General features: G+C 40.9%; 1 protein-coding gene across 1 annotated transcript in view; it reads right to left on the bottom strand.

The window, feature by feature from the left end:
* DSCAML1 (DS cell adhesion molecule like 1) overlaps positions 1–22,990 on the bottom strand; it is a 518,862-nt gene that overhangs the window by 82,090 nt on the left and 413,782 nt on the right. Inside the window, 3 exon segments of the mRNA XM_056794329.1 lie at positions 9,058–9,234; positions 13,482–13,601; positions 13,963–14,241. Of these exon segments, the coding sequence (XP_056650307.1) occupies positions 9,058–9,234; positions 13,482–13,601; positions 13,963–14,241 (576 nt within the window).

Below are 22,990 nucleotides of genomic sequence, written 5' to 3'. Positions count from 1 at the left end.
AGATGTTCCAAGGTGAGAGAAAAGGGTGTGAAATCCTCATTTTACACATAAGGAAACAGAGATCTTCCCAGGATCACAGAGCTAGTTTATTTAAAGTGGGATTAAAACCTAGGTATTTTTAAGTTCAATTCATTGCTCTCTCTATTACCCCAAGGAAGAGATCAAAATGTCTGATACTTTTATCTCCTTTATGACTCACCGGTCAAAAGATGTGACTGCCTTTGGTGAGTGTGAGAGGCCCAGTGTGTTTTCGATCAGTTCAGTCATGCCCAATACCTCCCCATAATTTACCTTTCTATGAGAACACCTCAAGGTTTACAGAGCACTTTCCTTACAACTTCCTGTGAGGCAGGTTGTGATAATATCATTATTCTCATCTTACAAGTGAGAAAACTGAGATCAGCATGACTTATCTCAGGGTCACACAGCTACTAAGGGTTGGAACCATGACTTGAATTTATCTTTTCTTAGTTCAAATGATTTTTTTTCCCATTAAGCCATTATATAGCATTGGAAGAGTCCAGGAACCAAGCAGTGATCAGATAGGTCCGATCTAGGTCTCATGGTAGGTGGTCTAGTGGGTAGAGTACTGGATCTGAAATCAGGAAAACTTCAATTCAAATCCAGCTTCAGTCACTCACCAGCTATGTGGCCCTGGGTAAGTCATTTTATCTGAGTTAGCCTCAGATTTCTCTTCTATAAAATGAGGATGATGACAGCACCTATTTCCCAGGATTATTGTAGGGATCAAATGAGGTAGTATTTATAAAGTGCTTTGCAAACCTTAAAATGCCACATTGATATTAGCTATTATTATTATTTTATTATTATAATCATTGAGTGATTCAAAATACTGCTTGATTCTAAAGGACAGGACTCTTTCTTGTTTGCTTTTGAAATTCAGTTTATGTTCTACATTTCCCTCAGCATCTTAATCTTCTTAATCTTGTGTTAAGGGAGAAAATGAAGGAAGTTTGCTTTTTGGAAGCTCACAGATGTGCCTTTTCTGAAAAGAAGGACACATTTTCTGTATAATATATGTATGTGTATGACATGTGTAGTTGAGAGAAGGGCTAGAAATGTGGTCTCTTACCTCTCACCAGGGGGAAATCACACAATATGTGTTTTGGGGAGTGGTAAAGAAAGTTGACTTGTGGAACATTTTGATACTTGAGTAAATGAATTGGTGAAGAGTCCCAGATCACTATCTGTATACCAGACCCTAGACTCTCTGGAACTTCAGTCTCACAGCAGGCTTGGAACATCTGGAACAGAATGTCCCATAGATATCTCACACTCAACTTGTTCAAAATAGAACTCATTCTCTTCTTCTGTAAACCCATCTCTCTTCTCAGGTCCCTTATTGCTGTTGAGGGTGCCACTCTCCTTCTAGGCTCTTAACATTGGTATCATCCTCAACTCCTTCCTCTCACTCTTGCCAATTTTTCCAGGCCATTGCCGAATCTTGTCATTTCTACATTCAAAACATCTCTTTTTTACTCACACAGCGCTTGTATTGGCTTTCACCATCCTCAGGGAGAGTAGAGCTCTATTCTTTGTTAAGCTTCAGTGATTTTTCCTTTTCTTGAAACATCCCCCCATATACTGGACCCCTTCTCCCACTGGTTAATTCTTTCTGGAGGCTTCACTTTAGAGACTTGCCTAGCCCACCCATGCATCATTCCCTTCTCCTGCCTTCAAGAAGCTCACATTCGAATAGAGGAGATAATGTGTAAATAATTAGGTACATATAAAATATAGACAGAATAGATGGAGGTAATCTGGGAAGGAAAGCACTAGTACTCGGAAGGACTAAGAAAGGACTCTTACAAAAGGTGGGATTGGAGCTGGGTCTTGAAGGTAGCCAGGGAAACTAAAAGATAGAGTACAGGGTGCAGAACATAGGGTATACAGCCAGTGCAAAGGCAAGGAGATGGGAAATGGAGTATTGTCCTAGAGGGTCTGCAAGCAGGTCAATATGTTTAAATCATAGAATGTGTGGAAGGGAGTAAGACTTCCCAGCTATAGAGGCAGTAAATAGTGGAGCTGATATTCAAACCCAGATTCTTTGATTCCAGTTCCATCTCTCATATTAAAAATAATAGCAGTGGTAGGACAGTTAGGTAGCACAGTGGATAGTGTGCCAGGCCTGGAGTAAGGAGGGTCTGGGTTCAAATATGGCCTCATACACTTCCTAGCTGTGTGATCCTGAGCAAGTCACTTAACTCTAATTGCCTAGCCCTTGCGGCTTTTCTGTCTTAGAATTGATACTAAGACAGAAGACAAGGATTTATTGAAAATATACACCTGGCATTTATTTAATATTTTAGGGTTTGCAAGGCACTTTACTATATTGTCTCATTTGGGCTTCCCAACCATCTTGGGAAGTAGATGCTATTATTATCTCCACTTTACAGATAAGGAAACAGAATCTTAGAGAAATGAACTGATCTTCTAACTAGGAGGTATCTCTGGTAGAATTTTAAACCAGATTTCCCCTGGGTTAAATCTAGCATTCTCCACTCCACCATGGTGCCTCCTTTCCTTTCTCTCCTTTTTCCTTCTTTTCTATCACCTTATCCCTAATCCATCAGGAACTGAGCAAGCACAGGATATATATATATATATATATATATATATATACACGCACACATATATATGTATACATACACATATATATTCAAGTATATGTATATTTAAGATTGAGGTGGGCTCAGGGGAGAGAGCTCAAGCTCAGGGCTCACAGGACTCCACTCTCTTTTTTATTCTCTCTCAAGCTCCATCCCATAATAGCAAAACATTCCCAGATAGATGAATAAATGATTGGATGAAAATGCATTTATCAGAGGCAGCTAGGTAGCTCAGTGGATAGAGAGTCAGGCCTTGAGGCAGGAGGTTCTGGGTGCAAGTCTAGCCTCAGACACTTCCTAGCTGTGTGATCCTGGGTGAGTCATTGAACTCTCATTGCCTAGGCTTTACCATTCTTCTGCTTTGGAATCAATATTTCTTATTGATTCTAAGATAGAAGGTAAGAGTTAAAAAAGAGCATTTCTCAAACATTTATTACTCATCAAGCACTGGTACAGAGATACAAAGAGATGGATGAGTGTTACTTTCATCCTCATGGACTCAGCTCCTCACCTGTAAAATGAGGGGTTTGGCCCAAGATCCTTTCCTGCTGTAGACCTATGATCCTATAAAAGAAGACGGAGGTGAGAGGAGGGAAACCTCCTCTGGAACCAAGTCCCTTTTACTTTTCTTGTCTTCTGACATCTCACTCCTTTCTACACATTCTTTAATTGAGTAACAATGACCTAAAGGCTCTCTTCCACACTCCACACCCAATGCTCCCAGGAGCTAAGTAGCCCCAGACCTCACTGTTTCTTCCCTTACTGACTAGGACCTAGAATTGCTGGTAGTGGGCAGTAGCTACCAGAATGACCAGGCTTGAGAAAGACCAGGAAAGGTGGTCAGTGAGTCAAGAAGAATTTATTAAGCAAGGGGCAGCTAGGTGACACGGTGAATGGAGTGTCAGGCCTATAGCCCAGAGGATCTGGGCTCAAATCTGGCTTTAGACACTTCCCAACTGTGTGACTGTGGACAAATCACTTAACCCCCATTGCCCTGCCGTTACTGCTCTTCGGCCTTGGAACTGATGCTTATTTTTGATTCTAAGATAGAAGGTAAAGGTTTAAAATAAAAGAATCAAGCACGGACTCTGTCAGGCATTGTGTAAAACTCCCCCCAAACTCAACAACCTCAAAGCAAAAAGTTTGTGTCTGAGAAAAATTGTGGGAGAGCAAAAGTGTGGGAGAGAGCATCCTTGGGAGTGAATGTGTATATGCAAGTGCAAATGATGTATGTGAGCCTGAATGAGTGAATTAATGAGGTTAAAGCCTGTCAAAGAGGAAAGAGAAGGAATTATATGAGTGAGTCAGCGTAAAGACAGGTATTTGGGACTGAGTATGAAGGGAGAAAAAAGGGACAAATGGGGGAGATAGAAAGGTTGGCAGGGAAAATAGAAAATGACTATTTGTAACCACAGTTTTATTTATTTAAACAAATGAATAAAAAATGCAAAAACCCTTGCCTTCTGTCTTAGTAACAGTTCTAACAGTTTGTCTTTCAGACAAGAGGGCTGCGAGGGCTAGACAGTCAGGTTAAGTGACTTGCCCAGGGAAACACTGCAAGGAAGTGTCTGAGGTCACATTGGAACTCAGATCCTCCTGACTCCAGGGCTGGTGCTCTATCTATTGTATTACCTAGCTGCTGCAAATTAAATTTATTTATTAAAATAAAAAATATATTTTATTGTTTTAAAGCTTTGTTAGGAAAGAATAGATACAGAGAAAATAAATATCTATTGTGGTTCAGTATAAATTTCAGATTGGTTCATAGAGCTGCCCTTTACTGCTCTGCCCCATTCATTACGTAGCCTCTTAGGTCAGACTTCAGGTAAATTTGACATGATTGGATGTGATAAGTTCATTCTATGAGACTGACATTCTAGCACAAATGGCTACATCTTCTAAAGAGTTTAGAATGCTTCTGTCTATCTCTGAGTTTTGAGATAGGGGTGAGATGTTTAATCTAGGTCTAGAATGCTGGAGTGACTTGTTTAAGGTCACAAAGCATGTTACAAACAGAATTCAGAAATTTAGAAATGGATCTTGTGACATAGCCCTACACCTTGGGACAGCAACTAAGAATATTTAAAAAACTTAAGACAAGGTATGGGGAAGTCACTTGTGTCAGAACCCCAAGGAAAAAAAAAAACATGCTCTGTTATGCTGTTGGGGTCCCTTAATTTTCAGCACTGAGGGCAAACTCCCCAATTATCACACCCTAGTTATGCCTATGTTCCATCTTAACCACTGGATTATCCTGGCAGATAAGTACTGTGAGATCTCTTGGTGCTAGAAGGTATCAGCAATCCAGCAGCAAATGCTAGGAATCCCCTTATTCATAGAATAAAAGGAAATGACAAGAAAAACGAATCTCAGAGTGAGAGCTTATCTCTCTTGCTGACAGGAGAAAGATAAGCATCAAATAAAGGCTATGATTTCAATAAGGTTTCTCATAGCCCTTCCAGCACAGGCAGAATTAGCCGGGCTTCTTCCTTCCTCCCTTTCTTTGGCTGGGCCATGTAGATTGATTACCCAGTTTTATTAAGGACAAAGTGCTTTTTGATAGTGCAAGGGAAGCTGCTCCCTGGGGCAGGGATTCCAGCCCCTCACGCTCCCTGTGCATCGATCACCAAGGCTTCCGATGTCCTGAGCTGAGCAGAACAGAGCAAGGGCTTTGCCAACGAATAAAGGCACTGAAATTCTAAAGGGAGGGCACTCCCAGCTCCTGTTTGGTCAATTTTATGCAAAACTTAGAGCTCTTGGATCTTCTAACCTTTCTCTCATTCAAAAGAGACCAGGCACCATTTAGGCACTTCTCCCTATCATGAGAGAATGCTCTTTTGAAAGCTGCTCCAGGGGGCAGCTGTGTAGCTCAGTGGATTGAGAGCCAGGCCTAGAGATGGGATAGCCCTGGGTTCAAATCTGGCCTCAGACACTTCCCAGATGTGTGACCACCCTGGACAAGTCATTTAACCCCAGTTGTCTAACCCTTACTGCTCTTCTGCCTTAGAACCAATACACACTATTGATTCCAAGATGGAAGGCAAGGGTTTAAAAAAAATTGCTCCACATGGATCAGCTAGAATACCAGTAGGATGATATAATGGTTATGTCATCCCAGGGACTTTCCTCAAATACAGTCCCAGGTCAACTCCCCATCCCTAACATTCCCTACTCAGAAAGCTTCAATGGCTTCTCTATTTATTAATTCTAGAGTAAAATATAGAATCTCCCAGCTGGCATTTTAAGGTCTTCACAAACTGGAACCTACTTAACTTTTTGATCTTTTCTTCATATAACTTCACACGCTCTCCATTTCAGCAAAATTGGCCTGTTAGCTGCTTTCTCGTAAATAGTATTCCTTTTTGGTCCTCCATGCTTTTAGTCTTCCAGCTTTGTCTAAATGGGGGTATTAAAGGGTACCCCATTTTTGGGATTTGTTTTCTCTTTACTGCTATCTTAGCTTTCTTCTAAATTTCCAAGATTCTTAGCTTTCTTCAAAGCAGAGCTCATATGTTCCTCCTACAAAAGGCTTTTCCTGACCCATTGGTTATTAGCACTCTCACTATTTATTGAAATTATCCTGTATTTCTTTGTATGTGCTTTGAATGCATATGTATAAAATATGTTGCCCCTCCAGTAGAATGTGGGTTCCTTGAGGGCAAGGACTGGAAACTAATCTTTGTGTTTGCATTTCCAAATGTCAGAGCAATGCTTTTTTAAAAATAATTTTTATTTGATCATTTCCAAGCATTATTCATTAGAGATAAAGATCATTTTCTTTTCCTCCCCCCCCCCCCATAGCCGACGAGTGATTCCACTGGGTTTCACATGGGTTCTTGATTCAAACCCATTTCCATGTTGTTGGTATTTGCACTAGAGTGTTCATTTAGAGTCTCTCCTCAGTCTTATCCCCTCAACCCCTGTAGTCAAGCAGTTGCTTTTCATCGATGTTTTTACTCCCACAGTTTATCCTCTGCTTGTGGATAGTGTTTTTTAGATCCCTGCAAGTTGTTCTGGGACATTGCAATGCTTTTTTTTTTTAAACCCTTATCTTCCATCTTAGAATCAATACTATGTATAGGTTCTGAGGCAGAAGAGCAGTAAGGGCTGGGCAATGGGGGTTAAGTGACTTGCCTAGGGTCACACAGCTAGGAAATATCTGAGGCCAAATTTAAACCCAGAACTTCCTATCTTCAATTCTGGCTCTCCATACACTAAATTATCTAGCTGCCTCTAAATGGCCCAACTATTGATGATGAACTTCTCTGTATTTAGCAAGGTTGGTCCTTAGAAAGCAGCCTCAGTCCATCACTGGTCTTATACTTAGAATCCTTCTTGCTAGTTGTCATTCTCTTGTGACATTGCCTTCTAGATCCATAAATATCTTTATACTATGATTATGCATCGGGGGATATTGCATAACCTTAGACAGAATAGATGCTAAAGAAATGTTTATTGAATACAACTGAATTTACCAAGTGATGTTAATGGGATCTGAATAGATGATTATAATCCTATGTTCTATGAAAATAGCACAAACAGTGCATCTTTAAAAGATTTGAGGCCAATATAGTTAAGAGGGAGTCTGGCATAGTCAATAGAGAAATGACATCAGATGCAGGAAAAAATCTTAGCTCAGGCACATATGACTGTGTGACTCTGGGTAAGTCATGTGCTAGGCAATTCCCTTAAGATGGGAGATTTCAAAACTATGGCGGATTTCCATCAGGAAACTGGCATTTTCTTGCTAGGAGTTCCCTACACTAGTGTAATAACAAGCCTTGACCAAAAAAAACGGGGGATTCTGGGGGAGGAAGGGTATAAAAATACCCTTTCATTTATATTTCAATGTTCAGTTTTATAACATACTCACATCTATTATCTCATTTGTTCTTCACCACCCTATGTGGTAGGTAGGGCAGGTATTATTATCCCCATCTGACAGAGGAGGAATCTGGGACACAGTTCTGAGTTGACTTGAATTAGAATGTGTTATGAGGTATCTGAGAGGCCAACAACTTGCCCCCCCCCCCCCGCCTCTTTTTAGAGATGAGGACCAGAGATGCCAAGTGTTTTGATTCAGTGGAGGAAGATGGGAAGATAAGTCAGGAACCTTGATCTCAGTCAGCTAGGTGACAGTGGATAGGGTGCTGGTCCTGGAGTCAGGAAGACATGAAATCATCTTACCAGCTGTGTGAGCCTGGGTAAGTCATTTAACTACTGTCTGCCTCAGTTTCCTTATCTATAAAACAGAGATAATAATAGCACCTACCTCCCAGGGTGGTTGTGAGGATCAAATGAGATAATGTTTGTAAAGCACTGAGCATAGCATCTGACTCATAGTAGGTGACATATAAATGCTTATTATCTCCTCAGGTATGTCAGGATCCTCCTTTCCTTCCTTTAAACATTGATTTGAATACAAAGGTCCATAGGATTTATAGTTGGAAAATATGTTAAAGATCATCTTAGATTCAGAAATAATCTTAGTGATTCTCTAGACCAGCATCTTCATTGTACAAATGAGGAAAACGAGGCTCTCAGAGATGAAGAAGCTTCCCTTTAAAATGGATAAGTGGCTAGCTGAGATTTGAACCCAGGTCCTCTGGCTCCAAATTTAGCACAATTTCCATTTCCCAGAAACAGACTTTTTCCTGTGCCCCAAGACTAGCTTAGTCAAATTCAGAAAGGTTCACTCCTGGGAAGATGGGTTATAAAAATTCCCAAAGACCATCAAAGGTATGGAAAGGTTGCAAATATGTCTTTTTCTCTAAACAAAAGGGGTTTGCCTTCTGTGTCATCATTCACACCTTTTCTTAGAAAGGTTGAGTCACAATACTCACCATTTTCAGCTGCAGGAAAAAACACTTCAGTTTACAGAATTTCCCTGGGTGGGCCCAGGGCAATGCAGTGGCTTGTTTAAAATGATACAACTATTCAGGGAAAGAAAGGAGGCTACTGTACAGGTCTCAGCTCTTGCCCCTGTGTTCTTTCCAAGCTATTTTTCTATCTTATTATGTATTATGAATACAATTATTGTACTATGCAGATATATTATTTGATGCAACTATTCCACATGATATATGTGTGTATATATATATATATATATATAAGTTAAACACAATATTAAACAATATACACACTCTAGATAGGATATGAATAGAATCAACCACAAGTCTTTTTCAGCAGGAGCTGTCCAGGGTCTGAGCATCTCCAAGATTCTTTGTTCTTCCATGGCTCAAAGAAGCACCCATTTGAAGAACTTCATTTCTCCTTCTCTGGACTCTCTCCTTTCCTTCTACCCTTTTCCTTACACCCTCTCCAGAGGAAATGGTGATAAACTAAGGGATACGGATAAAGATGGCCAAGTTAGGCCTGGAAAGGGAGACGATAGGGAGGTGAGTGGTGATGATAAAAAAGGACTTACTCTTGACGGTGAGGAACATTGACTTGCTGATGTCAGTGCCCACGCCATTGCTGGCCTGGCAGAGGTAATAGCCGATGTCTTCCTCTAGCACATGTCGGATAAGTAGTGAGCTATTGGGAAGGATCTGGATGCGTCCTGTGAGTGGGACAGGGTGATACTGCTGAGGGTTCCCGCTACCTGGAAGGAGGTTCAAGGACAAGCAATTAGTAGGGAAATACTAGGTAACATCCAGAAATGCAGACTCTCTTGTAAAGTATTAGGTATGCTGAACAGGTCCAAAGTTTAGCTCCATTTATATTATGGAGAAATATAGAAGGATCCCTAGGAGCCATTTCATTTTTATTTCATTTTTTAATTTTTAATTTTAATTTTTGAATAGCTGCATGGTTCATGCTTTCCCCCTCCTCTCTTCCCTCCCCCTCCTCAAGTTGACAAGCAATTCCACTGGGTTATACATGTATTATCACTCAAATCCTATTTCCATATTATTCATTTTGTAATGGAGTAATTAAAAAAAAACCAAATCCCAAATCCTATATCCTTATAAACAAGTGATAAATCATTTTTTTCTGGATTTTTATTCCCATAGTTCTTTCTCTAGATGTGGATAGCATTCTTTATCATAAGTCCTTCAGAGCTGTCCTGGATCATTGCATTACTATTAGTAGCAAAGTCTATTACATTTGTTCATCCCACAGTGTCTCAGGTCCTGTGTATAATGTCCTCCTAGTTCTGCTTATTTCACTCTGCATCAGTTCATGGAGGTCTTTCCAGTTCTTTGATAAATAAAACAGTTCATCATCCTAGGATTAATTTTATAAAGGTGTTCACTATTAGTCACTCCTCCCCACAAAATTCTTTTGTTGATGAAGCTCCCAAAAAGAAGTAAATACTAGAAATTAGCATCTTCAAACTCAGGGAGGACAAGAGCAGAAAGGATTTGCTTAAATCCACTTCTATGCAGAAACTGAACTGTCTCTAAGCCATTGAAGGAAGACTTTTGAGGGAAGAGGCCAATATCAGTTGTGTAGAGGCTGCCTGGCCAATGGCAGACAGTAGTAAATTTAAGAAATAGCAAACCCCAGGGTCTCTTACTCATCAATGTGAAGACCTCATATTGCTATGTATGATGCCTCAAGATTTATAAAGCAGTTTCTCACTGTTTCCCTTTCCCCTTCTCTAAACAAAAACAAAAACAAAAATCCCAAAAGAAACTAACCCTGCAAGGGAGATGGTGCTAATATTATTTTATCCTAGATTTACCGATGGAACACTGAGGCTTAGAAGGAATGTAAGTTCCTGAGGGGCAAGGACTATTTCCTCTTTGTCTGTCAATCTGCAAAGCCTGGTATATAGTAGTCACCTAATAAATACTGACTGATAAAAGAGCTTAGTTGACTTGGCTAGGGTTATAGTACAAATATTGAAGCTTAGACTTTCACCCAGATCTCCTAATTCCATGATCAGTTTTTTTCTTTGATATCATGCTGTTTCACAATATTCCTCTTAATAGTCATTGTCTATGAAGAAACTTCATAGACAACTAAGAAAGCAAGGCTTCAGGACAGCTAGGAGGCCTGAAGATGGGAGGTACTGGGTTCAAATCTAGTCTCAGACACTTCCCAATGTGACAAGGAAATCACTTTAAAAGACTGATATATATTAATTTAAGGTCGCCAAGGAATTCAGCTATGTAATTCCTAAATGAAAACTCAAGTCAGCAGTCAACCTTTTATGGAGTTTAATTACAAACAGGAGGAAGAAAGGTATGAGAGAGAGAGAGAGAGAGAGAGAGAGAGAGAGAGAGAGAGAGAGAGAGAGAGGGAATAGGGCTTAAATACCCCCTCTGTTTAGGCTGGGCCAAAAGGCCCAAGCCCTTAGATAGCTGAGGCAAAGAAAAGAGATCAGTCCCTATCACTCACGTGACCAAAATGGAGAAACAGTCTCAGGGGCTTCCACCTTCAGCCTCCTTCAGAGCAAGCTTCTCAGAGCACAACCTCTCAGAGCAAAACCTCTCCCCCCTTCTCAGTCCTCATACCCTGCTATCTTTAAGGAAACCATCCAAGTTCCCTCCCCTCAGTTCTCACATCTACCAATCACTGTCCATGTCTTCCCTGTGCCAATGGTGGCTCTAGCTTAACCCAGGACCGCCCAGAGGTCTGCCCCTTTGCACATGTCTGTTGAAGGTCATATTTTCAAATAATTAAATTTTGATCTATGCTGCAGCCCTTCCTAAATCCTGTTAGGCTGAGTAGGGTGGGGATTGTAATTTCCAAGACCTGGTTCTGTCATTCCAAGTATCTCTATTGTATCAATTCTAAAATCAATCATGACTCAAAGAACTTCCTGTTCTATGCTTAAGCATAGGTCAAAGCCCTTTCCATTGTTTAGCAAAAGGTTTCTGTCCTAAAGTAGTCTTAGGTAGGGAGGAGAAGGATCCTCCCGTGCCAATGGGGTTCACATTCCAATAGAGTTCTCACTATCAGTAGGAAATTTTTTCCAGTATGAGATTTCCCAATGGGGAAATTTCCAACATTCATAAGTCTAAGAAATTTTAAGGTTTACACTACCTGGACCCTAGACAAGTCATTTAACCCCAGTTGCCTAGCCCTTGCTATGCCTCTGCCTTGGAACTGATACTCAGTATCAATTCTAAGATAGAAGGTTAAGGTTTTTAAAAAAACAGAAAGAAAACAAGGCTTTGCAGAAAGGCCAGACCTTTTGAGGCTTTCTGTCTTGAATATCAAAGGACATTCCTCAGGAATATGCCCAGCAATTTGTATTATGAGGTCTAGCTCTTCCCTTTTCCCCTTGATTCCCAAGAACACTGTCTCTCAGTCCTCATTTCTTATATTTTAATCTGTGGAAGAGGAGTTTAATCAGAGGTCAAAGGGGTACATGAATTGTGGCTGAGTTTGAGGAAGGACACTGGCATCAGAAAGAGCTGGGATCCCAGTGTGAGGTGATCGGAGACCAGAAAGAGGAGAAAAACTGTGGCACCAGATTATAGAGAGAAGTAGCTTCATAGCATCACCTAATGCAAGGTAGGTGAAGACCTTAGAGCCCACTAAAACAAACCTTATTTTACATACAAAGAAACTGAAACCTGGAGTGGTATAGTTTTAAAAAAATATCTCCAAGTCAAACATCTTATTGAAGACTGGAAGCCAGATCTTTCAGATTATCAGGTCAGTTTCTTTTCTGGTACACTATTCTACCAGGATGTTTGGTTTCAGATTCTGACCTTGCTGGAAAGTCTAAATGATTTCTAGGAAATTCTGCTTTAAACTATGGAGCCCAGAGGCTTATGGCTAAAACCAAAGAAGTTCCCTCTAGACCCGGGAATGTGAGTTTCCTACATATATTCCTACATATACATATACATATATGCATGGGGCCAACTAGTGTTGAGCACCACACAATAAGATACATGATAAGAAAAGAAAAAGACAGGTATAGATACCAGTTCTATTGAAGTGGGAAATTGGGGCAAGTTTCTTTCCAACCTGGAGCCTGGAGATTCCACTCCAATATGTATCATTGGGGTGGACAAAGAGAAGCAATGCCCATTTTGAATGGACTTAATCCATTCAATTTTGTAACTCCTGCCCTGCAGCTAGATTGTTGAGTTAATGGCAGATCAGTTGGATCATATTTCTCATCCCAATCCATCTACCCCCTCCAACCATCTACTTGTCATGCAGATACCTCCCTTTCTCTTTGTACTTCCCTCCCTGCTTCCTCTCACCCCAACTTTCCTGTTTTCTAACTTTTGTTCTGGGAACCATAATCAAATAAATATTAACATTGATTCTGAATAGAGTGTCAAGTGACTATCCCACTCACCATCCCTGCAACTGCTCAAACAAAATAACTTTCTTCCCTGGTCACCATTTCCCATATATATATATATATATATATATAAGATAAGGAATATCTATCTATTTATTCCTTATCTCATATATTTTCATATATATATATGTGTACATATATATATATATATATATATATATATATTCCTTATCTTCTTTCTTAGAATCAATACTGTTTATTGGTTCTAAGGCAGAAGAGCAGAAAGGGCTAGGCAATGGGAGTTAAGCAACTTGCCCACACAGCCCAGGAAATCTCTGAGGCTAGATTTGTACCCAGAACCTCTTGTATCTAGGCTTGGCTCTCAATCTGTCCCCACCCCCTCAAGTATGTTTTGTCTTACTCTGCTAAGATGCAAACTTTGTGAGGTCAAGGACTGTCTCTCTGTTTTGTGTTGTATTCCCAGGATTTAGCACAGTTTCTGATACATAATAAGCCTTAATAAACACTATTCATTCATACCATCCTAATCTTATTTCTTCTTAGCCCTGGCTCCAGCCTGGGTTCTATATGCTCCATGTGAAACCATTCACAACTGCAGTCTCTGTATTTACCTTTGGCATGTTTCCACATGACTTTGGGTGGTGGGTAGCCATCTACGGAGCAGTTCAGCACTCCAGCTTTGCCATAAATACCATCCTGATTGTTGGGCTGTACCACAAAGCGAGGTGGGACTAGGGAAGTTGGAGTAGGGAGAAGGGAGGAGAAAAGGCAAGTGGATCAGTAACTCATACAAACAAGCTTGCTTACAGATTTCCAGCCTGAATGTTCAGGAAGAAGAGACCACCCTTCCCAATGGCCAACCCTAGTCACATCTCTTGACTGAAACTCATTTCCCTGTATAGACATTCCTTTGCAGGAATCAAGTCTTTTTCTTTATAGTTCCTAAAGTTGTGATATATTGAGAGTTTTTGTGAGTCAGGATCAAGAGGCATTACCTCAATGGCCAACCACAGTTCCTCCATCCCTATGACTGTGGAATCATCTCTGTCCTCCTTCCCATCTCCTGCCCTTTCTCCCACATGGTGGTCTCACCTCGCACAATCAACTGCCGCTCACGGCTGACTGTGGCAGCATCATTGCTGGCAATGCAGGTGTAGTTTCCATTATGTTTGAGGGAGACACTGGAGATCTGGAGAGAACTCATGAATTCCTTGCTCTCGATGGTCACCCCTGAGCCAGAGATGATTACTTGCCCGTCTTTCCTCCAGGTGATCCGGATAGGCATGTCTCCAGAGGAGACCACACAGGGGATGTAGAGGAGCTGTCCGATGGACGCAGGAGGAAACTCAAAGGGTTGAATCAGCGGGGGAACTGAAAAAGCATGGCAAAAGAAGAGGCAAAAGGGAAATGATATTGTGAAAATATGTCCTCAGCTAGCACCCTTTCACTCCCTGTTCCAGTTAGAGATGTTCATTGACATGTGCTTCCCTGTGGATTCTGGGATATCTTTGTCCTAGGATTGGTTCTTGCCTTAGTGGGAAGCATATAAAAAACTCCTGACAGGAATTAGATCCTTGTTTCTGAATCAAGGCCTCCTTGGTTACTAGTCCACGTAGCTATTCTTACTCATTTCCTGTGAACATCTGACTTGTCTTCCAGGCATCTGACTGCTCACCTTGCCTTGTCCTTCAGTAAGTATATCCTTGATTCTTGCCTGCCTGCCTTTCTGTTTAGCTTCATGAATTCCAACTCATTATTTTGCCCCAAATTGTATTTTGTATTTGCTTCTGGACATGCAACTGGCTGTTGACCTATCACTAAGTCCCCACTGCCCCACCGCATTAGGGTACTTGTTGCCCCAGATCCTTATCATACATCTACAACCCACTACTTCTCTAGGGATCAGTGCTGACACACTGACAGATGTAATGAAACATGCCCCAGTCATGAGACTCTTCCCCATATGTTTCCCACATTGCCTTATTTGAAATCATCCAGATTTATTCTTGTCTCTATCTGTGGAGCTCCCCCTCTCACATCCTTTCACTTTTCAAGGACAAGACACTGGGAGCTTGTTGCATACAGTTTCAGGAGGACTCAGGCAAGAAAAAGATCTCACAGAAGGACCCAGATCCACACTGGGCCCAGGCAGAGAGACCCTGTGGTTAGTTAGTGAGTGGATAAACATTTATTAAGCATCTACTATGGGCCAGGTACTGTAATAAGTGCTGGGGACACAAAGAAAGTGAAAATACAGTCCCTGCCCTTAAGAAGCTCACAGTCTAAATCTCCATGTACAAACAAACCATATGCAGGATAAGTTGAAGGTAATAAATTGAAGGCACTAGAATTAAGGGAGATCAGAGAAGGCTTCCCATAGAAAGTGAGGTTTTAGGCGAGACTTGAAGGAAATCAGGGAAGCCAGGAGATAGAGATGATAAGGGAGTCAAAGACAGTTGGAAGATGGAATTCAGGTAATGTTGGGGAGGCCAGTGTGTGTGTGTGTGTGTGTGTGTGTGTGTGTGTGTGTGTGTGTGTGTGTTGGGGAGGGGAGGGATAAAATATAAAAAGGCTAGAAGTTGGGGTAGGTCATGAAGAGCTTTGAGTGCCAAACAGAGGATTTTATATTTTATCGTGGAGATGATAGGGAACCACTGGAGTTTATTTACTTACTTTTGATTTTTTTAAACCCAGACCTTCTGTCTTAGAATCAATACTGTATATTGGTTCCAAGACAGAAGAGTGGTGAGGGCTAGGAAATGGGGGTAAAGTGACTTGCCCAGGGTCACACAGCTGGGAAGTGTCTGAGGCCAGATTTGAACCTAGGACCTCCTGTCTTTAGACCTGGCTCAGATTTCTACACCAGACATGAAATAGGCAAGTTAGGAAGAGAAGGATCTATATTTAGAGTCCAGACAGACAGATCCCATAGAGGGGCCCACATCTGCAGAGGGTTCTTATAGACAGATTCTAGAGAAGGATATAGACATAGAGATCCCACAGAAGGACCCACACTGTGGAGGTCCAGATAGACACACCCTATAGAAGGGTCTAGACATAGAGATCCTATGGAGGGAACCCAGATCCACAGAGTTCCCAGAAAGGGAGAATCCCTATCCCTATTTCCACAAAAGGACCCATATCCATGGATGGTTCTGACAAAAAGGGCTCAGGTAGAGACATATAGCTTAGAGAAGAAGGTAAGAAGGAAAGAAAGAATGAAGAAGATATGGAAGGAGATAAACACTTTAAACACTCACTATCTTCCAGATTCTATGCTAAAAGCATTACAGATATTATCTCATTTGACCCTCAACAGCCCTGAGAGGTAGTGTGATTATTATCCTCATTTTACAGTTGAGGAAACTAAGGTAGACAGAGCTTAAGTTACTTACTCAGGATCACATAAATGTCTTGAGGCTAGATTTGAACTTAGGTCTTCCTGATTCTAGGCCCCTCTGCACTGTCCATTGTACTACCTTGCTCTATCTTCTGGAGACAGATCCTAGACAGAGATCTCCAAAGAGCAGAGTAGACAGTGAGCACCTGCAGAAGGGGTCCAGATAGAGAAGGACCCTGCAGAGGAACCCTGGGGGAAGTATATAGCCTACTCTTTATGGCTTCCCAAAAAGGTAGTAGTATTCTCCTGGATAGTCTGAGTAGTACAGCTGTGGTTATTATCTGATGCTATGCATGGCGCTCCCTCCACTTCCCTCAGACAATTCTGTGCCAAAATCCTAGTCCTCTGTGTGTGTGTGTGTGTGTGTATGTAGGGAGAATTAGGGACTGGTTGGAGCCTGAGTGACTCAGATGGATGTTTCTTTTCCAAGCTCTAGATGGAGAAGAAACCATTATCTTTATGATAACTCAATTAGGCTACAGCAGCTTCTCCAGCAAGTAGGGGGTGGGAGGAGAAGAGAGAGGAGCTTAACAAGGGCAAGCACCCAAAAGATGGATGAAAACTCCTTTCTGTAGTCTAATAATTAAATTACAAGCCTGTCCACAGTCCAACAGCCTTCCCTTCAGGCATCAACTATTCCTATACCTAGCCCTTTTGGTGAAGCAAAACTTCCTTGTCTGCTTTTTACCCTAACAGCCACTCCCAAAGGCATGATGATGAGACCCTGGGGAGGAAGGATGGGAGAAAGCAAGACCTTCAGTTTCATTGTCATCATCATCATGATGGAGGTGTTGATGGACACATAGAGAAAGCTGCCACTAACGTGGGGGACTAACTATGCCATTGACTGAGGAAACTTGGTCACACTAGGACTCTTTATGCACTGGTGGGTGAGTGGGTCACATGTTTTTGGAGAACATTTTGTACTAACTGATCTTATACTACCAACTGAGGCAATTCTTTTTTTTAATGTTTATTTAATTAATTAGTTTAGAATACTTTTCCGTAGTTACAAGATTCATGTTCTTTCCCTCCCCTCCTCCCACCCCCTCCCATAGCCAACGAGCAGTTCCACTGGGTTTTACATGTATCATGATCAAGACCCATTTCCATATTATTAATATTTGCACTAGGGTGATGTAAATCTTGAAATTTCTTAGACTTGTGAATGTTAAAAATTTCCACATTGAGGAATCCTCCATTGGAACAAATTCCCTACTGGGAAACATTCCCCATTTTGATGTGAGAACTCGCCAGGATCAGAAATGGGAGGACCTCTACTCCACCCGTACTTAAGACTGCTTTAGGGGAGAAAAATCCTTGCTATGGGAGGACCTCTACTCCATCTGTACTTAACACTGCTTTAGGGGAGAAAACTCCTTGCTAAACAATGAAAATACATGCTTATAATAAGGCAAGGAGTTCTTTGAGCCATGCCTGTTTTTTAGAATTGATACAATGAGATGCTAGGTACCTAAAAGGGTCGGGCAAGTTTTCTCTTAATGAGATTAGTTGACTCAGCTGTGTTTTCACTGGTTCAGACTTACTGAGGAGATTAGTCGACTTAGCAGAAATTCAGATGGGCAGTCCTTTGGAAAACGTCTACAGTGATTGGTAGATGTAAGGACTTAGGGGAGGTGACATAGGAGAAAAACCCCTATATAAGAAAAAGCAGAATCTCTTGAAAAAAAAAATCCTTTTGGAGGATCTCTGATGAGGATCGCTTGGGAAGAATCTCTTGAGAGAGGCTCTGGAGAAGGGAAGCTCTTGGAGGACAATCTCTAAGGAGGTCTCGCTGGAGCTCCTCTGAGGGGACTCTGTCCCTCTGGAGGCTCTGGAGAGAGGCCCTTTGGAACAGTCTCTGGCTGGAAGGCTCTTTAAGGAGGACTCTGGCTGGAACTCTCTCTGGTGAAGTCAGCTGAGATGGAGCTGGCCTGGTGTCACTAGAATCCTTGCTTAGACAGACCTTGTGGTGAGTGTTAAAAGACTAACTGACTGATCTCTCTCTCTTAAGACTCAGGTCTAGGCCATGTTGGCTTAAGGCCCTTCATACTTATTTCCTTTTTCTCTCTTTCTCTCTTTTCTTTAATTCCACATTTGTATTAATTAAAATCTCTATAAAACCCAGTTGACTTGGGTATTTGAATAATTGGGAATATTTCCCTGGTGACCACCTTATATTTGATTTAAAAACCAAGACACTGTAGTGAAACATATTTTCTGCGGTCAAATTTACTCACCCTCTCTTATATCTATCACAATTTATATCTTCCACCATTTTAACTCACTACAGTTTACAACATCACTCTTTTAACTGTTACAGTTTAAGGCCTTCAACCATTTAAAATCTAACAGTGATTGCTTAGAGTCTACATCCCCAACCATATCCCCATCAACACATGTGATCAAGCAGTTGTTTTTCTTCTGCATTTCTGCTCCCACAGTTTTTCCTCTCCATGTGGATAGTGTTCTTTCTCATAAGTCCCTCAGAATTGTCCTGGATCATTGCATTGCTGCTAGTAGAGAAGTCTATTATATTCAATTGTGTGAGGCAATATTCCTTGATAAAAATGAATGAACACTTTCCCGCTTTATTTTTCTTGCTTTTGGTGGAGTTCTGGGTAATGGGGCAGGACTCTGGTGGAGGGGTTAATGGACAGGGATAGGTATATGTTGAGTGAGCTCTGCCAGGACTCTCCAGCCTGGACTGACTTTCAGAATATCTTGGGGAGCCTTATTCTTTGCGAAGTATAGATCCTTAGAGAGCAAACTTCTAAGAGAAGGCTTTCTGAGCCTCAGGAAAGTGCTCTAATGACCTAGAATTAGTAAGCTGGAGGGTTTTCTCTGTATTATAAAGGAGCCAGACCCTGATTTAGCCTTGTGCCAATGACCCCAGAAGGACATGGAATGTTCAAACCCAAGCAAAAAGCCAGCCTCAAAAATGACCTTGCATATGAAAAAAGATGGCTTGGACAAAGAAACCTTAAAGTCTTTGAAGGCTACTGATCAGATTTATACATCTTTACAGGGCACAGAACAGGGAAGATGATCAGACAAGAAGACCTTTCAAATACTAAGAGTTTGGGATTTGGGGACAAGTCCCAAAAGGAGGTCATTTGTTTATTTAGTGAGCTAGAATATTCAATATGAAGATTACTGTTAAAGATGACTGGATAGGGATGAGGGAAAGATATAAAGAATCCCAAGAAAGAGCCCCTGCCTTCAAGGACTAAGGTGGACACTTACTAGCTCCAAGACCAAATATAAAATCCTCTTTAGTAACTAAAGCTTTTTATACTTGATTCCCAATCTTCCTTTCCAGATTAATATCATTATTCCCCTTTTGTACCTTCTATAGTTGAACCAAACTGAGCTTCTTGCTATTGTTCTTCACATATAGTATTTCATTCATCACTTTCCCTAGATTACAAATGCACTCCCTTCCCACCTCTGCACCTTGCATTCATTTCTGCACCATGGGAGTTAGCTAGTATAACACATAAAGCACTGAACTAGGAGTTAGGAAGATCTGAGTTCAAATCTTCTTTTGGATACCTGTGAGCTTTTGGATACCCGAATCAGACAATTCATTCCATCTCTGTCAGCCTCTGCTTCTTAATATGTAAAATGGGGACAATATCAGCAGTCACCTTGGAGGTCTTTTGGGGATTAAGTGAGATAACAAATATAAAGTGCTTTACTGTTATTATGAGAATCCCTCATTTCTTTTAAGGATCAGCTCAAACATCATTCTCTGAATGGACCCTTTCCTGGCCTTCTCCCCACCTCATCTTTCCTTCTACTACTAGTGCCTTCAGTGTAATAAAATATCTTGTAAGAACTGGAGTCTAGAAGAAGTGGCAAGATGTTAAATACTGATACCAATACCAGGTAAGAACATTTCTTTATTGAATGAATCAGTCACAGACCTTAGAATAAGTGTGTGTGTCCCCTTAATCAATTCAGATGTCGTTGAAAGTCATTAGATGAATTAGAGTGACTTTACAAAAGAAGTGTATTCACATTGTTTGAAGAAACTCGGTCTTGCCTGAACTCTGTATGTACTGATGGGACAGTGGGTCATACATTTTTGGGGAATGTTTTGTGCTAACTGTTCTTATACTACCACCTTAGGAAATACTTCTTAATAAAAATTAATGAACATTTCCCACTTTATTTTTCTTGTTTTATTTTGCAACAGGCCTAATATAGAAATATATTTTGCATGACCTTTCACGTATAATAGGTATTATTTTGCTTGCCTTCTCAATAATTGGGAGAGGGGCTGGAGGGATGGGAGAGAATTTGGAACTCAAAAATTTAAAATGAATGTTAAAAAAATTAAAAATAAAAAATCTAATTAAGTCTTGCTCACTAAATGATATCAACTGATAATCATGAGAAGGGAAATACACCAGTGGGGGCTCATTAGCAAACTACCCCCAAATCCTGAAGGGATACTACCACTTAGGGAGTTATGACAATCAGTCTCCTAGGATTCAACCTGTCAATACAAATGAGGATTGGGAGAGTAGTTGCAGAACATGTGCCACATCTTGTATTTGTTTTTATATGTTTTTTTATGTATACATGTGTTCCTCTATAAAATATATACTCTTTAAGGCCAGGACTGTTTCATTTTTTTTCCCTATATGTCACTAGAACCATAGTGCTTGGACTATATAGTAGGTGTTTAATAACTACTTCTTGATATCCTGTGAAGCATAGAGAGGAAGCGAAGTGAATCACTGGAGAGTGTTCTTAGCCTGGAAATGGAAGTCCTAGGTTCAAATCTGGTCTTAGATATTTATAGCTGTATCACTCTGGGGAAGTCACTTAATCCCAATTGCTGAGTCCTTATTGCTCTTCTGCCTTGGAACCAATACACAATATTGATTCTAAGACAGAAGGTATTAAGGAAGCCTATAGTCAAGTTAAAGAGATAAGCTATATATAAATAATTATAATATGAGTCAGAATATGATAATTGTTTTAAGTTGAGAAGAAAGAGAGATTAGGTATGTTTGGGGTTGATAAGGGACAGTTTCATGGAGAAAGTAGCATTTAATCGGCCTTATAGAATGGGCATGTTTTCAATAGGCAGAAGGACATAGATGGGAAATAATTATAGGTAGATGGCACGGGATGAGCAAAGATAGAGAAGGGAAAAATACAAGTCTCTTGGGTCTCTTGGGGAAAAACCTGTGGTTTTCTCTTCTTTGCTTTTTCATCAGGAATAGGATTAGTGGCCAGTCTGGTATGGTTTGGGTGTCACTTAAGAAGAGAACAAATCCTGGATAGTTTAGACCTGATTTTGACCCTGGGTGGAGAGTAAAAGGGATTAGTCCAGGTCTTGGGAGCTCTTCTAGATGTGCATGGGGGAGGGAAGGAGACAATTATTGGAAGGCTGACTAAAACAAAAATAAAAACAAAAAACCCAACAACTGTGGAACTCTATATTCAGGGTCACACTAATCCCTCAGCAACAGAGATAAATTCATACCCTTAACAATGAAGATCATTAGTTTCTTTTGTGTTTTAGTGTTTGATTATTGCCTGAGTTACAGTTTTCCTCTTAGCAAGGCAGCCTTGAGAAGTTGTGGCCAGCATTGGACTTTTCTACCTTCTACCTTCTCTACCCAGGAAAAGTGGTCATGCTTCTTCCCTTACTCCTTCCCTCTCTCCCTCTCTCTCTTTCTCTCTCTGCCTACCCCCCCCCCCCATGTCTAGAAGTGATACTAAATATTGGTTCCAAGGCAGAAAAGAGGTAAAGATTAGACATTTGACTTACCCAGAGTCACAGAACTAGAAAGTTTCTAAGGTCACGTTTGAACCCAGGACCTCACAACTCCAGGCCTGATGCTCTATCCATGACTCCTGGTCATCCTTTCTGAGAGGGCAAACCATTGGCTTTGAAGAGAGCAATTATGACTCTAATTATCATTCCCTTTGACTTCTCCCTATTAGAGGATACGTTTCTTGAAGGCAGGGACTGTGTTGTTTGTTAAAATTTGTATACTTACACAGTGCCTTGCATGTATTGAGTGCTTAATAAATGCTTTTTCATCCATTCATTCCTTCACTCATTCCTTTATGGCAGTGGCAGAGTAAGGGGCAAAGGCAGAAGGGGAGAAGGAGAATATAAAGGGGAATAAGGGTGGACAAGACAAGCAGATATGGTGACCCAGATCATGGTCTCCCATAAAGCCTTTACTGTCACTTGTTTGGAAGGGCAAGGCATTAGTGAATGATGTGTTGGCCACTGGCTTGGGCCCATAAAGACTTTATGGCACCTCTCACTGTCACTCTTTTAGCCTGGGCTCTTTTTATTTATTGTAATCATTAGCAAAGTGTGGATGGTGTGAGAGACTGGACTGGGAGCAGCATAAAGTAGTAGACTAGGAATCAGGAGACCTGGATCTAGTTCTGGCTGTGTCACTACCTTGTGTGACTCTGGGCAAGCCATTTGAATTCTCTGTTCCTCCATTTCCTTATGTGTAGAATGGAAATATCAAGAGCTGTTTTCCATCCCTTTTGCTGAATCTGAAATTGTTTTGAAAATGATAAAGGACTATACAAATGGAAGCGTCATTACAATCAGGTGGGAAAGTTGATCAGTGAGGCAGGAAGACAGTGTTATTGTCCAGTCATTTCAGTCTTCTCCAACTCTTTGTGACTCTATTTGAGGTTTTCTTGGCAAAGATACTGGAATAATTTGCC

This window comes from Monodelphis domestica, chromosome 4 (genome assembly GCF_027887165.1).
Source record: "Monodelphis domestica isolate mMonDom1 chromosome 4, mMonDom1.pri, whole genome shotgun sequence".
Taxonomy (NCBI): domain Eukaryota; kingdom Metazoa; phylum Chordata; class Mammalia; order Didelphimorphia; family Didelphidae; genus Monodelphis; species Monodelphis domestica.
Note: the sequence above shows the minus strand (reverse complement) of the source record. Positions and strands in the feature narration are given on the sequence as shown.